Raw genomic sequence first — 16647 nt, 5'->3', positions numbered from 1 at the left:
CCCTGCTAAAGTTGGCTTTAGTCCCGGATGCTAGCTAGCTAGCTAGCTAGCTCCCATGGTGCTTTTCGGGAGCTATCTAGTTAGCATCAGGGGCTAAAGCCAAACTGTGGCAGGGTTTTTACTTTATGGACCTGGATTACTTTCTTTCTTCTCTGTTTTTCCCAGGGCCGATACTGATATAAATTATTTGTAGTCGAGGAGGCCGATAACCGATATTTGGAGCCGATATTCGTTTGCAGCAAAAGGATTTTTTTTTTTTTTGGAATCATACAAACTCCAACACTCAACTTTATTTAAATGCCTTTAAGCATGTTTATTGAACAGCTTTTCAGATTTCCAACATGTTATGTTTTTTTTTCATTAAAAAAAAAATCTTAAACCACAGACATATTTGTCTACAAATGCTACCCAAAAGTGCAGGGGAGCTCACTAACGTTTTCTACAGTACAGGTTTACAAAATTTCAGTATACCATTTCACTTACATATGTTTTAAGTTGAAATTGATGCAAAAAGTGAATGCAGCGAGGCTCTTAGAACATTAAATGAAAAAAATATAATAATAATTCCGTGAGGTTTACCCAGTCTTAAGATCATCTATTATCAAATTTTTTTAAAGGCCGATTCCGATATATGTAAAAATGCCAACAATTATTAGCCTGGACGATACTCAGTCTATTGCTAGAATTATGAGGTGGCAAATCCAGGTCCAGAAAGAAAAACCCTGCCACAGTTTGGCTTTAGCCATTGATGCGAGCTAGCTAGCGCCTTAAAAGGTAAACAAGCAGCATGGGAGCTAGCTAGCTAGCACCAGGAGCTAAAGCCAAACTGTGACAGGGTTTTTTTACTTTCTGGATCTGGATTTGCCACCCCTGGCCATCATACAAGCATTAAAAAAAAAATGATGGATGCATATCATTATTGTTGCGCAATATCTCTGACGGTATCAAATAAAACGAATCCTTTGTTTGCCCCTTTACCTATTAATACTCGACTTTATTTTAACTTGGACATGCTGCTTTGAACAAGTACCTCACGATAAATGTTTTAAAGTGCTCGCTCAAAGAGGTTGCTTACTTCCTCTTTCGGGGGGGGAAAAAAAGATCCGTCGAAAACTCTGACTCACATCACAGGGAGGATGTGACACCGCGCCGTATGCTTGCTCTCCTCGAGATCAACAACAAAAGAATTGCACTTGCCGTGGACAAGCGTCCAGTATGGATCAGAGAGCCCACACAACACCGTTTGGGGGGGGCTTATATTAATAGCAATGCATTTTGACTGCTTCCAGTTTAAAGCATAACGTCAAAAGGCAAAAAAAAAAAGGCGGCTCATTATGACATCAGCGGTCAAAGGTTTACTTTGTATCAAAAGGTGTCCGGATCTGTAAAGCCCTGAGCTGGATGGGGGTTTGCCGTTTCATAGGCGAGGTGCAGTCGGTCTCCCGTGGAGCAGAGCTCGGTTCTGGCAACTCGGAGGAGAAGGAGGAGGAGGCGTGCAGATCTGAGGGTACGAGTGGACGATAGGGAAGGTGCGGGGAGCGCAGTGAGTACTTGAGTTTGATTCCTCCTTGTTGCGCAATCTACATGTTGAGTGGAGGCGCATGACTGAAGCCTCCACTGGCCAGTCGGAGGGCGATGAGACGCTGAGATTGGTCATCTCGTAATCGCAGCCTGTGTGACGTCACTCGTGTTAGCTTACAAGCTACAATTTGAATGTAAACAAACAACTGCCGATGATTCGTTCTTTTGTTTGACTTGATTTTTAGCGCCGTTTGTCGTGTACTTACTAACTTCCCCCTGAACTGTGACATATTTCTGTGATAGCAGCACACATTTTCCAAGCCAAGCGGACGCATCCTTGGTTTAAGCTAGCTGACTTTCGTGTGTTCTTGCTATTGGTGTACTTTCAATTGGAACAGTACTTGAGCTACGATTGACGAGATCACAAGAATGTTAAGAATTCCACTGCAAAAAGGACAGTAGAAAACTTCAAATTATTACCAGCAAAATGATCTGCCCACAGAATAAGACAATTGTACTTCAACTTATCTATAAGATTTTTTAAAGTAAGAAAATAATACTAGGCCCACATCAACCACAGCAGTCTTGAAAATAGTATTTTTAGACTAAAAACAAGTCATGGTGACTTTTTTCAAGATGGAATGTATAAAACTATTTTCTTTTCTTTTTTCATTCACACACTCTAAAAACAGTTGGGTCAAAAGTAACCCAATTATGGATAAAAAAAAATGGACCGATCCACTTTATGGATCAATTTGACCCAACTTTCTGGGTTGTTTTATACAAAATGACCCAATTTTTTGACCCACGTCATGGATCTGACCAATTTTTTTAGGAGTTGTTGTTTTACACTAAATAAACCTAAGTAGAGGATCGGTCCATTTTTTTACCTATCGTTGGTTTATTTTTGACCCAACTGTTTTTAGAGTGCAGTTGGCCATCTTGGTCCAAGCATCAAACAGGGAGATACTATGTCCCGTTTTTATTTTGTCTTTAATTTGACCCAGTCAGGGAATTGATCCCACAACCTTGCAGTCAGAGGGCAGACACTCTATCACGAGACCACCGAGCGGGTGGTCCATTTACTGGCAATAGGATCAAATGAGCTTAGTAAATATAATGAAACAAACGGATTTTTACAAGAAAAAAATGCTTACACTTAAGAGCTATATTGCACTTTTGTCTAATTGTTTTCAGACTTTCAGACTTTTTTTCTGCAAAATTTTAAAATAAAAATTCAATTTATGAAACCCCAGTTCGGGGTCTTTGATGTTGACTTGTCATCTTAAAATGTGGGAAACGTTCGTTTTAAGCCTCACAGTACTTAAAACTGGCTGCTAACACTCAAGGCTAACACTGCTTGATCAAATAAGATCATTAAGTAATCAGAGGTGGCAAATCCAGGTCTGCCACAGTTTGGCTTTAGCCCCAGGTGCTAGCTAGCTAGCTCCCTAGCTAGCTCACATGGTGCTTGTTTACCTTTTAGGGAGCTAGCTAGTTAGCATCAGAGGCTAAAGCTAAACTGTGGCAGGGTTTTTACTTTCTGGACCTGGATTTGCCACCTCATAATTCTAGCAATAGACTGATTATCGTCCTGCTTGATCAAATAAGATCATTAAGTAATCAGAGGTGGCAAATCCAGGTCTGCCACAGTTTGGCTTTAGCCCCAGGTGCTAGCTAGCTAGCTCCCTAGCCAGCTCACATGGTGCTTGTTTACCTTTTAGGGAGCTAGCTAGATAGCATCAGAGGCTAAAGCCAAACTGTGGCAGGGTTTTTACTTTCTGGACCTGGATTTGCCACCTCTGTGAGTAATAAGTATCTTAAAATAAGCAGAAAGATCTTGTCTGATAATCTTATTTTAAGTTTAAAAAAAATAACAGGTCAAAGCAAAAGAAGCAAATTTAGGTTAAATTTAAAAAAATGATGTCTTACTTAAGATTTCAGTTTTTGCGTTCCCGCTCAAGAACGCAAATCGAGAACCGGCTAACGAATGAGTTGAGCAATCATGCTACGAAGCTAACGATCTGCAGGCTTGTTAGTGTAGTGAGCCACGTAACTGGCGGCCCCGCGCCGCAATCAGCCTGTCGCGGGCGTACCCATCTGGAATCGCATCCGAGCCCCTGCGGTGAACCTGAACAGTCGAGAAAATGGATGGATGGAAAATTGCCTAGCGAGCGCAACTTAAGTGGACGGCTAGGTGGAAAAGGGGGCGTCGGTTTCAGCTCGCCAAAGCAAGCAAGCGAGCAGGTTGCACCGCTTGTAAGAATTCCGGCCTGGACCGGAGCCAGCGCATTTCTTCTTCCCCAAACTTTTGTTGTCTGTGTCTTTTTTCATTTCCCCCATGGGCTAGCTAGCGCTGTGTTGTTTTATGTACGTGTCCCTTGTTGTTTCTTCCATGTGCTTTCTTTGTCTTTCAGCCTCTTATCTCTTTGTTTCTTCCCTCGCTCTCCTTCTATTTTCTCTCCCTCGACTTCCTGCTATCTACCACCCCCCCCACACACACACACACACTCAACCCCCCCCCACACACACACACATCTACTCCTTCCCTCCCCTCCCTTGCACTCACTCTCATTCCCTATCTCTCCCTCCTCCCCCTCCACTCCCATTTCTCTCTCTCTATCTTTTTCGTTCTCGCAGCCGCTGATGATTGATCAAGGTTTTCAAGGTTTGCCCTTTCCTGTTATTTAGTGGCGAGTGTTTATGCACGGCGGCCATGTGGCCGCGCACGCAAACAAACACACACCTGTGTCGCTCATCTTGTTGGTTTTTTTTTTTTTTTTTGGGGCCCTGCAGGTGTTTGTTGCATGGGAGGACTTTCTCCTACCTGTCTAATTATGATGTCGCGGGGCCGACCCCCGTGAGTTGAACTCCGGCGGCCCCCGCAGGTCCGCTTTTTGTGTTCCACGAGAATAATCTGGAAGTTCAATAGTTAATGTCTTCCCTTTTCCCTCACTCTTCGTTTCTATCTCCTTTTTCTCTCTCCGTTCCCTTTGCTCTCAACACCCCCCCCCACCACCACCACCCCCCCCCCCTCCGTCTCCGCTGCCTCTCCCTCTCACTCATCCTGCAGCCCTCCACTCCTTCTTGATGGACTCGTCTCTCTTTTTTTCACACCTCCCCATCCCCCCTTTTTTTATTCTCTCCTTCTTTCAGGGCATTGTCTCTCTATCTTCTTGCCACCCCCTCATTCTTTTCTACTTGCTTTCTCTTTGACATGACCACCACCACCCAGTCTCTCCTTTCCTTTCATACTCCTTTTTTTTTTTTAATGCATTCCCTCCTTCCCTCCCCCACACGGCTCTCTTTCCTCTCTACCCTTTTTCTTTCTGTCTTTCATGCACCCCCCCCCCCCCCCCCGTCCTCACTCCTCCTCCCTCTTCTTCTTCTTCCTCCTCCACTCAGCTTCACCCCCCCCACCCCCCGCTTCTGCTTCTTTCTTCCTTATTCTTTCTCCCTATACGCTTCCCTCCCTCCCTCCTAACTGCTTTTCTCTCCTTTCTTTCTCCTTCTCGAGTCTTTTGTCATTTCTTACATCAAATTTTTTCTCCCACTGTACACACGTCTGTCTGTCTCTGCGGTTAATTCGTTGTATGGTTGGGATGTTGAAATTTGGCAAACTGTGCAGAAAAGTTCAAATGTCAGCTGTCCGTCTCTTTTGCCACTGACCGACGCATCCTTCGCTCTGCGAGTGTGCGCGCAAATGTCGTGCGCGTCGGACAAAGTGCGTACGTGCCCGTGTCGCGCTTGCACGCGCGCGCGCGCTCACACGCTTAAAAGGAACTTCCGATTGGCTTTTACAGTCGCGCGTTTCAGCGCGCACAGGCAAGAGAATGCTGTGAACGAAGTAGAGGTGCCAGTGACAAACCTACAACTATTTCCAAGATATGAGATTTTTTTGGCGAGCACAAACTTGATATACGAGCGTATATACAATTCGACTCTCTTCACAATAAGCAACAGTTTAGCAAATATTAAACAATTCATCAACAAAACAAAAAAAAAGAGGCTTCAAGCTGTTAAGTTTACTGTCAAAATGACAAATACACTTTGTGTATTTTCAAAACAACATAGCTTTACCTTTTGGAATGCTTGTTTAGCTTAATGCTAACAAACAATGCAAAACGTTATGGACATGATTAACAATTAGCACAAACCGTGGAGAATTACACATTTAGACAATATAGCAATACTGACAAACATATACAGTCAGAGGTGGCAAAATCCAGGTCCAGAAAGTAAAAACCCTGCCACAGTTTGGCTTTAGTTAATCCCCAGGTGCTAGCTAGCTAGCTAGCTAGCTCTCTAGCAGGTATCCGGTCACTCGGGGAGCTAGCTAGGGAGCTCGCTAGCTAGCACCTAGGGATTAACTAAAGCCAAACTGTGGCAGGGTTTTTAATTTCTGGACCCTGAATTTGCAATTGTGCTAGAAATTTGACATACTTTATTGGTATCATGTAAATTTATGAGCACACTGTATGGCGAGAAAAGGGATTAATGACAATAAAATCCACAATGCTGTGGCAATTGTTTTGATATTGAGGATGAAGTTGACATGAGTAGAGATGTGCAAATGAATTTTGGTGACCATTTTTGTGTCTTTAAGCAACATTTAGCTTTTGTACATTTACAGTTGTGCTCATAAGTTGACGATATATAAGCTTGCAAGCACAACTGTATTCTTTAGCCTCTATGAAAAACAACTAATATTATACAGTATCTTACTGAGTCACTTGATATAAAATAATATGTATAAAAATATATATTAAAAGTATTGGGGGGGGGGGGTTGTGAATACAATTGTGAATAAAAGCAAGGGTCCACTGTAATTATTAGAGCATTAAATCATGACGCACACTGTTTTACATTCTATTTGATTATGTTATGCTTTTTCTCCTTGTAAAAAAAATAAAAAATAAAAATAAAAAAATTGCTTGTTGAGGTGTGGCAGGCTCGCACAAATTCATGACATTCCCATTTATTTCAATGGGAAAAGACGATTTGGGATATGAGTGGGGTCACGGAATGAATTCAAGTCCTATCTCAAGGCACCACTGTATATATTGATCAACGTTAAGTGTGTGTGATCAAGTCAAGATAAGAGTGCGCGTGTGTGTCCGCACAGAGAAATGTGTGTCGAAGGGTCATGCTGGATTGTATGTGGCGAGAGCGAGATAAGATGTGTGTGTGTGTGTGTGTGTGTGTGTGTGTGTGTGTGTGTGTGTGTGTGTGTGTGTGTGTGTGTGTGTGTGTGTGTGTGTGTGTGCGTGTGTGTAAAGAGAACAGGAGAGAGAAAGAGAAGTGAGATGGGAAGGAGAGGGTGGGAGGAAGAGAAAGAAATGGGGTGATGCTGTGTGTGTGTGTGTGTGCGTGTTTGGAGGGGCGGAGGGCTGTTGTGGGGGGGGGGGGGGGCAGGCACAGTCAGTTCTGATAACAGCAACAGTAGGAGGAGGATGAGCCGTGGGACCGCCCCCACTCCCCCCTCCGCTATAAATAGGAGGCGGATTGTTTTACTCCACTCATTTCTCCTGAAGGATGAGATCCCTCAAACATCTCAAGCATCACTCCAGGAACAATGTGGTGAGTTCGCAACACAACTTGAGATGATTCGGGGAAAGCTGGCGCCGGCGGACGGACTTGTTTGCGTGCACTTTTTTGCGACGTCTCCACGAACGTGCGCGTGAGTGTCACGCGCACGTTTCCCCATCAGCGGCGTGCCGGTTTGTCCGTCGGTGTCTTTCCACTCGCAACTTTCCGCGGCAAAGTGCTGCCTCGCGTAATTACAGAGCCTTCCTCTCTCTCTCTCTCTCTCTCTCTCTCTCTCTCTCTCTCTCTCTCTCTCTCTCTCTCTCGCTCTCTCTCTCTCTCTCTCTCGCCTCAGCCTTGTCATTTGTCTTTTTCTCTTTCACGTTGTCAGCCTTTCAGCTTTCTCTTCTTTCACTCTGTCTTTTCTGTCTCCCCGGCTCGCCCTCCACCACCTCCACCGCCAGCCTCCCTCCCTCCCCCCTCCCTCCCTCCTCCTTTCCCTTTCCTTTCTGTCTTCCCACCTCTCACACGCTCACTCAATCTCTCCTTCCCCTTCCCTCCTCTCCTCCCCTCTTTCTTTATCTTTCAGCCCCTCCATCTCATTTCTCTCTTCGTCTGACTACATCCCTCCCTCCCATCCCTCCCTCCCTCCACTCGCCCCCCCCACCCGCCCACAGCTCTTTCTCCTTCCCTCCCTCCCTCTCTTTTCTTTCTCACTCACTCACTCACACGCTTTTCAAACACACACACCCTGTCACTCTTTCCTTTTCGTTCACACGCAAACACACACACACAGTCTTGTCTCCCGTCTGACGACTTTTTAAAAACAGTAATCATCCATGACGCGCTTATCAGGACATCCAGGTCTCCCGCGCTCACCCCGCACAAGTCGTTGTTGCCTCTCTCTGCGGCCGCCGCTTCCCTTTCAGTCATTTCCCTTTTCCAGTGTTGTGTCCCAGAACTCGTACTACAACTCGCGATTGAACACACTCAATGTCACGGCGTAAAAAAAAACGACACACCCTGAAAAAAACCTCCCGGAAACCAGCGGCCGACAATTTTGCTAGCGTTCATTGAATTGCGTGCGGTTCCACTCGGGAGTCTGCAACTCTCTGCAATCGCGCCATCGTTTCCCAGAGTTATGCATCAGGCAGGAGGAATACGGAATGAGCTCGGAGCTCAATCAAATGTCTGTTATGGATACGAGATTGCCTGCTGGCGCGCGTGCATCATCTCGTTAAGGCGTGCAGGCAATATGGAGCCCCCCCCCCAAAGCCGAATGTGACGGCACAACTCCGGCGATAGACTTTTCCCCGGTCAGCCCGGCTGGCCGAGAGACCCCACAGGAAGTGCTGAGACAGTCCACGGAAGTCAACTTCCTGGCCGGACCCGCATCCTTTCTTGTGTTGCGTATTATTCTACGGCACGTCAAGGAAGGAAGTGGAGCGCTCGCTACGCACGTCTGCCGTCTTCTTATCGCCTTCATCTCGTGTGCGCGTTCAAAGCAGAGAAACAAAAAGCAGAGTTGTTTTGGGACAGAGGAACCCCAGAAAAAAGAAAAAAGGCTCTCCTGTAATCCTTTGCGGTCGATCTGGCACAATCGAGCAGAACAATATCATCTTTTTTTCACATGACAGCCATTTGGTTTGTATTAATAGAACTGTGACCAAACCGTGAGGCTAAAAAGGGGAACTCCGTTACAATGCGGAGATATTGCGCAAGGTCGGGTTTTTGTAATAACTGAAAAACAAGAGACGCTGTTCGGTTCTGTTTGTTTTCCTGATTCAAACTCTACGTCTCTTCCAGGAGGAGAGCGGCCAAATGTTGCGGACTTACCCAAAGGTGACCGAAGGCCAAATGGACGCGGGCACGCAGACGGAACCTGTCGTGGTTCTATCATTGGCTCAGGCCGCCGTTCTCGGGCTCATCTCCCAAAATGAAATTTTTGGAGCCACAATTGCTCCAAACGGCTTTTACACAGGAGAGTCCAAAGAGGGCCCGCCGCCGCCGCCGCCGCCACCCGAGGCCATGGAGTACGAGTACGCGGACCAGCTGATCGGGGCCAATGGGGACTACCTGCCTGAGCCTGCCGGGGACTCTGCATCTCAGCTCAACCCGAGCGAGAGGAGACGGCCAGGCCCCCGCGGACCGAGGACCAAGAGGCCCGGGAGTGATGGAGAGTTAGCGGCGCACCCGCTCAAAGCGGAAATTCCGCAAGCTCGGGTCAAAGGTGAACTCATTGAGTCTGAGACGTCTCCTACTTGCGTTCACATGAACGACGGGTGCATCCTCGCCAAGCAAGCGGATCCTATTGCAAATCCAAAAGAGCAAGCCTGTGGAACGTGTCCTTCGTGTGCCGGCGACACGTCCCTAGCGCGAGAAGGTGGACCACTAAGACGGGACCAAGACCTTAAAAGGGTCAGTAAGGAAGAGGAACCAGAAGAGGAGGCCTTAAATCTGAAGACCGGTGGAGAGAGCGGCGAACCTCTGGACAGCAAATATTTCGAAGCCAACGAGGTTGCGTACGAGTCCGCCGGCCTGGCACTGCCGGCGGAGTATGAGGAAAACGGCCAGGCCATGCTGTGGTCGGACCCCGAGGGTCTCGCCAGGCGGATGCAGATAGACCGCCTGGACATCAACGTGCAGATCGATGAGTCCTACTGCGTAGACGTGGGCGAGGGTCTGAAACGGTGGAAGTGCCGGATGTGCGAGAAGTCCTACACGTCCAAATATAACCTGGTCACGCACATCCTGGGCCATAACGGAATAAAACCCCACGAGTGCGTCCACTGCGGGAAACTCTTCAAGCAGCCGAGCCACCTCCAAACGCACCTGCTGACCCACCAGGGGACCCGACCTCACAAGTGCACCGTCTGCGAGAAAGCCTTCACGCAGACCAGCCACCTGAAGAGGCACATGCTGCAGCACACCGACGTCAAGCCCTACAGCTGCCGCTTCTGCGGCCGCGGCTTCGCCTACCCCAGCGAGCTGAGGACCCACGAGAGCAAACACGAGAGCGGCCATTGCCACGTCTGCGCGCAGTGCGGCGCGGAGTTCCCGGCGCACGCGCACCTGAAGCGCCACCTGGCCGGCCACCAGGGCCCCGCCTCGTACCAGTGCACCGAGTGCCGCAAGTCCTTCGCGTACCGCAGCCAGCTGCAGAACCACCTGATGAAGCATCAGAACGTTCGGCCCTACGTCTGCCCCGAGTGCGGCATGGAGTTCGTCCAGGTCCATCACCTGCGGCAGCACGCCCTCACTCACAAGGTACCGGCGCAGCGCCACAAGCCGCTCAACCGAAGGTGCCGATGATATACGAGTACTGAGGATGCTAATAATGAGTTTGGCTCTTATGCCCGGACGCAATAGAATCCAAAACGTATCCGGCGATTCAAAGAACCCAACCCACTCAACAGTCAATACATGAAAGCGCTAAGAAAGTGAGGAGCTATACAGCAAACTGACAACTTGTCATTTAAAAAAAAAAGATTGTATCTAAAACAGCATGCGTCGTTAATCTTCAAAAGGTTTTGAACTTCCTGTTTGGCTCAATTCCCTACTGGTGTGAATTTGTTTTTGTGAGCGGTTGAAAAGCGCTTTTGTGTCTAATTGAATCCCCATTTTTCTCGCTAGCTCTTTATCTCAGAATGAAATCGTCTTTAGTCCACTGTGAGATCTGCCGAATTTCTAGAACAGAATGAACACAAAGTTAAAGCTGCAACTCAAAACACAATTGTGAATATGTACCACGAGGCATTCAACCATTTGTGCATGGTCATTTTCTTCTTCTCACTTAGATTCGACTAATTAATGACTACGTGTGTGTCAAAAAAAAACAACTTCTAGGACTGGTGTCACAAAATATACATTTCAAATCCAATCTCCAAACTACTGGGTTTCTTTTATTGGCATAACTTGATTGTGACTTTTTCCTTCTACTCTAACGTGGCTACAACTTAACAGTGTATCACAACGTGTGGAACCACACTGCCCCTAAGTGGCCAAATTGTGTACAACATGAACAGTGCTCCCAATAAAGGCACACACAAACAAGGGCAAGAACGTATATAACATTTAAATAATCGATTTTGGGACATTTACAATCGATTCTGAATCGTACTAAATGAGTCCAAGAGACATAAAAAAAAAAAAAACACTGACCAACATTCTATAAGTGAGGGGCATAGTGGGTTTGGGTGGTGGGGGGTGGGGGGGGGCGACCTCAGCAAACAGACACATGAATAGAATACCCAACAAACGACAAAAATACTTGAGCGCTGTACACAGACATAAAAATGGTCTCAACATTTGTGACGCAAAATTCATACAGACCCTTTTTGCCCCCCCCCCCCCCCAATAGGGAATGAAAGAATTCAAATGTGAAGTCTGCTCCAGAGAGTTCACCTTGTCGGCCAACCTGAAGAGACACATGTTGATCCATGCCAGCGTGAGACCCTTCCAGTGCCACGTGTGCTTCAAGACCTTCGTCCAGAAGCAGACCCTTAAGACGCACATGATTGTCCATTTGCCCGTCAAGCCCTTCAAATGCAAGGTACGCCGAGGCCGGGGCCGGGGCCGGGGCCGGGGCCGGGGGCCGGGGCCGGGGCCGGGGGCCGGGGGCGGGGGCGGGGCCGGGGCCGGGGCCGGGGCTCCACCCGGCGAGGCCGCGCCGGGAAAGGAAAATGGGGTCCCAAAAAGTGTGTGCTCTGGTCTTTCAGGTGTGCGGCAAGTCCTTCAACAGGATGTACAACCTGCTGGGCCACATGCACCTGCACGCCGGCAGCAAGCCTTTCAAATGCCCTTACTGCAGCAGCAAGTTTAACCTGAAGGGCAACCTCAGCCGACACATGAAGGTCAAACATGGCGTCATGGACGGCACGATAGAGGGCCACGGTACGTGACTCACTCGGGTGCTCTTAGGGCAAGGGGCGGGCAAAGTATGGCTGGGGCCCCCCCCGGGGCCGCAAATGACGCGGCAATCGTGAATTCGGTCATATTTCCTGCAGTCATTTTGCAATTTTTTTCCCTAAAATTGGTTCACTTCAATGTATTGTTTGTAGTCAATAATATAATAAAAACAAGGAGTAAAATGAATAATTTACATATTTGTATTATTATTGATTTTATTAAATAATTGATGAATTTAAATTTTTACTATATATAACTGATATAATCAAGGACAATTACTTTTTGATTATGTTTACTAAAAGTGCAACGATGAATGCATTCATCAACAACTAATCCATTATCAAATTAATTGATAATTATTTTGATAAATGATTGATCGTTTAGATACGTTTTAAAAGTTTGCTTTATTTATTTACTTTTTACTTTGGAAAAGAGTTGATCAACCTTATTGACTATTTTCTGACATGACCAAAACAGTCAATTCATTAATTTATGCTTGTGCAATTTCTACACCGTCAACTGTTTTTAAATAATCGAATAAAAATACAATTATAGTGTGTGTTTTTTTTTTTTTAATCCACTTAATTGATAATGAATCAAGTTGCTCCACCCATGAAGTGATCAGCTAGGCTGGGTGAAGATCCAGAGCCACTTTTAAGCAACAACCTGATTCCACATAACTAACAAGTTACCAAGCCTTAAAGAAAACGTTACATACATTGTATTAAAAAATAATAATTATTTTTTCTTTTTTTTAATGTGCACAATTTTAGGATAAAATACAGTACGTACAATTTCTGTAGAAATTGTGTGGGAATGCTAATAGCTGAATGCTTATGAAGTAAATTGAAAAAGATACATTATGTGAAAATGACTATGCATTAATTGTAGTTGAAAGATAAATGAACACTTGAACCCGGGAGGCGTGAATTTTTGAAGCAAGTTGAAATGTATATGTTAAGGTGTTACCTGAAAGTACCCTCCATTCATTTAGATGGAAAAGTGGAACGAATGATATCCAATGGAAAAATGCACACACACACAAAAACAAAATCACTCAATACTGCCACCTAGGCATGCAGTACCCTCCATTCATTTAAAGGGAAAAGTGGAACTATGATAGTCAGTTGGTATACAACGATAACCCTTAGCATAATTGCCACAGATATATTTGCAATGTACAGTCGGAGATGGGATTCAAACCCAAAACGGTTTAAATCGGAAGTATTATGTGCGAGTTGTTTCATGGCAAAAATTGTGGAGAATAAAAATCACAATAACATATGCTCCGGCATTCCCACGATAAATAATAAATATAATACAGCCAAGTAAAAACGAAATGTAAATTCCGTTATGTCCGTGTATTTATTTTATTTTTATTTTACAACACTCGCTAGTAGAGGGCCCAATTTGGGAGTTTCCTGAAACCCAACGTGCTCGTTGATATGAACCAATATTAGCTCGTATGCGGCTGATTCTTGCCGCATTGTTGTTTGATATGGTACCACGTCAGCCCCCTTCCACTCGGCAACTGCCCGGGTTGCCCCCCCCCCCCCCCCCCCCGCGACGTGCCTGCCCGAGAGTAAAACTTTGCCGGGCTTCATGTGGAATTATTGTCAAGCGTCTGTCGCTATTACGCTAACGCACTTTGACTCAGCATGTAGCGTAATCTAGCGTCTGGCTTGTTTTTGACGTTTAGGCTGTCAGTCGCTAGCTGCGTATTTAGCAAATATGGCCGCGTCTGGATTAGACGCCGCCTGTCCGTATCAGCGGAGAGTGATACTGACATACTTGGCGAGGGGGGAGCCAATCTCGCCATGCGTCTTGGGAAATAGCTGCGGGGGTCTTATTGAGGACAGCCTTGACTCCTATTTGTCTTTCGCTTCTCCCTTCAGAGCCGCCGCGAGACACGGAAGGACAGGAGGAGTATGACGGGGAGAGCTTTGAATTCAGCGAGCGGGAGAACCGGGCAAACAACAACAACAACAACAACAACAACAGAGCAGACATTTCCAAACGATCGCAAATGGAGTATTACAGCACATATGGCAAAGGCGCAGGCCGCTGCAGTACATGAGGTAGCAAAAACCAGCCCAAAAAAAATGAAGATGAGGATAGAAAAATGGCTTTTTGTTGTTGTTGCTGCTTGGGTTGTTCTTTGACAAAAGCAAGCAATACTGCACATTCATACGCACTGGAATGCAATGTTTCAAAACAAATGTTCAACTCTGCTCACTGGAAACAATTAGGTACACTGCACAGTTGTAATCGTGTGCAACAGTGCTTGTCTGCATTTTTTTTTTTTTTAGATGAAGTAGCACCTAAAAAATACTTAGTTAGACCCTCGTGGTCGGCTTAAAATACGGCAGGCCAAGGTAAATCCGTGATTTGAAGCCAAATGCAACATTATGCGTAGCTAAAAAAAAAAAAAAAAACTTGTAGGACAAACAAAACGTTCTTAAATGCAAATGTTTTGAGTATTTCACCGCACTTGGGCAGCGATTTGCCTACCAACTAAATAAACTAAACACATTGTGAAATAAATACCCATTTGACTTGTTGGATCGAATGAAATAGCGTAGTGGTGTACCTAATTAAATGACCGGTGAGTGGATTACACTGGTCAACAGCAAAATGTATTTTTGACGCTGATTTTAAAACGGTGGTTACTTTTTTCACCCACATCAATATATACATATTTGGCTGTGGAAAAAAAAAAAAGAATCACCTGTTGCTGAACTAACTTACCCTTAATTCATTTATTATCTCTATTATGAAAACCTGATGTGTTAGATAGGAGAAAAAAATGAGGGCAGATTTGAATCAGCGCCAAAAATTAAACTAGAAAAGTTTACATGATTTGATTTTTTTTAAATAACAAATTGAAGAGCATTAATATTATTATTTTTTTATCTTGGAAAAAACAAACAAATGTACTGTAAGCATACCTGCAAACAAGTGGACTGTCCAATGGGGAACATTTTCTTGTGTCATATCGACATCATCTGAGCCGAATGTCCAAAAGCACATTTTGAAGATAAACGCATCGATGCTGTTATGCTGCACCGACACATTGAGACAATCTTGATCCCTCTATTGTATGTAAAATACAAGAAAAAGGTTCAAGAGAAGACGGAAACGTGTTGAATCACTTACCAAAAGCTTAACAAGCGGCACTGGTCAACTTTGGTCTTACTGTGATGAATTCAAACATATCTTCGAAGTTTGCTAAATGACGGCAGCGTGGACAAGCCAATGCGGAGTAAAAAGAAAAAATTAAAATAAATTGACTGGCGATATATGTTGTTCCAAAGTACTATATTGTTAAAATGTACTAAATGCTAAAAACATAGCATTTTTTCCCCCCCATAATGCTACGGGGTAATGGCACAATTGCGCATGCGCAAATCAATGCCCCGTGGCATTATGGGAATAGCATTTAGCCTACGTGCGTTTTAGCAAACACGATAGCAAAGTTTTAGCAACTCGTTCGAACGACATAGCCCAGTCAAAACTGTTTATTCCACATTGGCAGTTTGTTCTACGCTTCCGTACTTTAACCATTGGAATGACGAGCTCCCTTTTAACTGTACTGTATATTATTGTACAGAATGTTATCAGTTGCTGGTCCATTTTTATTGAGGACTGCAGTCTTACTTTTGAGGTTTCTGCATTCTGTGTCCATGATTCATGTAATAGTCTACACGAATGTAATTATTTGAATGACGTTTTTTTCCACCGAAATGAGAATCAAAACAGCAGAGCTCCGTTACCAAAGAACCTGAGCTCATCTTGTTGCTACGGGCGCCCTCAATGAATCCTTTCGAGTTGGGACACTGGATTTATTTTTGGTTTAATTTGTCAGACCTTGTGAAATTGCATTCATGCAAGCTCGCCTCCCCAATTCATATCTGTAGATCTTTTCAAAAGATGATCAGAGAGAGAGACCCAAAGTCACGGCTGCTGCATTTCCCGAAAGCAATGCGGTCATATCACTTTTCCTTTTTTTTTTCTTTTTTTTTATTCAATTGATGAATCTCAACAAGAACTGTCCTTAAAAAAAAAAAAAAGAAAAGTTCCAAGACAGAAATATGAAGTGCCCTCGTGTGTTGTGGGATGTGTCGCCATCCATCACGTTGCGCGACGCTCTCCGGTGATGAATGAAAACCTCCCATCTTGTGACAGGGCGATGGACCTTGCGCAAAATCGTTCAGGAAGCGTTCAATATGTTTCCCAAAGCTTAAAAATAAAAAACACCGTTTACATGTGCAATCGCCATCATAAAGTCCAAATAAAAATTGGAATTGGAGGTGTCAGTTCATTCCATCAGTTGGTGATGAATCGTATAAGAGGATGCTGTAATAATAAATCATTTTTGTGGCGATGTGCATCGACAGTATTTTTGAACCCCGTATGAAGCCTAGCAAACTCGAATCCCTTCACAACACACAATAGTTTGTAAGGAAAACAGTTACACGTTGTCTTATTTAATACAACTACATAGCTTTGCCTCAGTAAAGTCCACTTAGCTTAATGCTAAGAAACAATGCAAAACGACTTCAACCGGCTAACGTATAGCACCTGTGCCTCAGTGTTAACCCTTTTAGCAATGCATATTTGAACACAAGCTGCAGAACAAATGACTTGTTTTATTCTGTATGAAAACAAATATTACGGCACCTTACTGAATTT

The 16647-nt window shown here is 44.9% G+C and overlaps 2 protein-coding genes across 7 annotated transcripts in view; one reads left to right on the top strand and one right to left on the bottom strand.

Annotated features, from left to right (window-relative positions):
* The window catches only part of LOC147174980 (semaphorin-4B-like), a 109456-nt gene extending 94214 nt beyond the window's left edge, over nt 1-15242 (bottom strand). For 3 of the 5 annotated variants that reach the window (XR_015094701.1, XR_015094702.1, XM_086074792.1), the window contains exons 1-2: nt 15112-15242; nt 1125-1671 (exon numbers count right to left, since the gene is read on the bottom strand). Coding sequence is in view for 1 of the 5 variants with exons in the window: in XM_086074792.1 (XP_085930918.1) it covers nt 1125-1126 (2 nt within the window). In the remaining 4 variants the exon portion in view is untranslated. Of the gene's footprint in view, nt 1-1075; nt 1672-15111 lie in introns of all 5 variants that reach the window. The other 2 variants (XR_015094703.1, XR_015094705.1) reach the window with 2 other exon arrangements.
* znf710a (zinc finger protein 710a) lies at nt 1191-15789 on the top strand. Of its 2 annotated transcripts, none has more exons than XM_086074794.1 (5): nt 1191-1543; nt 8854-10314; nt 11408-11599; nt 11766-11940; nt 13851-15789. In XM_086074794.1, exons 2-5 carry the CDS (start codon nt 8869-8871, stop codon nt 14030-14032), a joined length of 1995 nt encoding a protein of 664 aa, XP_085930920.1. In that variant the 5' UTR covers nt 1191-1543; nt 8854-8868; the 3' UTR covers nt 14033-15789. The 2 variants fall into 2 exon arrangements, with proteins under 2 accessions (XP_085930920.1, XP_085930919.1); XM_086074793.1 differs by lacking the exon at nt 1191-1543 and adding an exon at nt 6952-7101.
* Nucleotides 15790-16647: the final 858 nt, after the last annotated feature.

Source organism: Leptonotus elevatus, chromosome 4 (assembly GCF_054856555.1).
Source record: "Leptonotus elevatus isolate MCC_2025b chromosome 4, RoL_Lele_1.0, whole genome shotgun sequence".
Lineage (NCBI taxonomy): Eukaryota > Metazoa > Chordata > Actinopteri > Syngnathiformes > Syngnathidae > Leptonotus > Leptonotus elevatus.
This window is presented reverse-complemented; position numbering and strand designations above follow the sequence as displayed.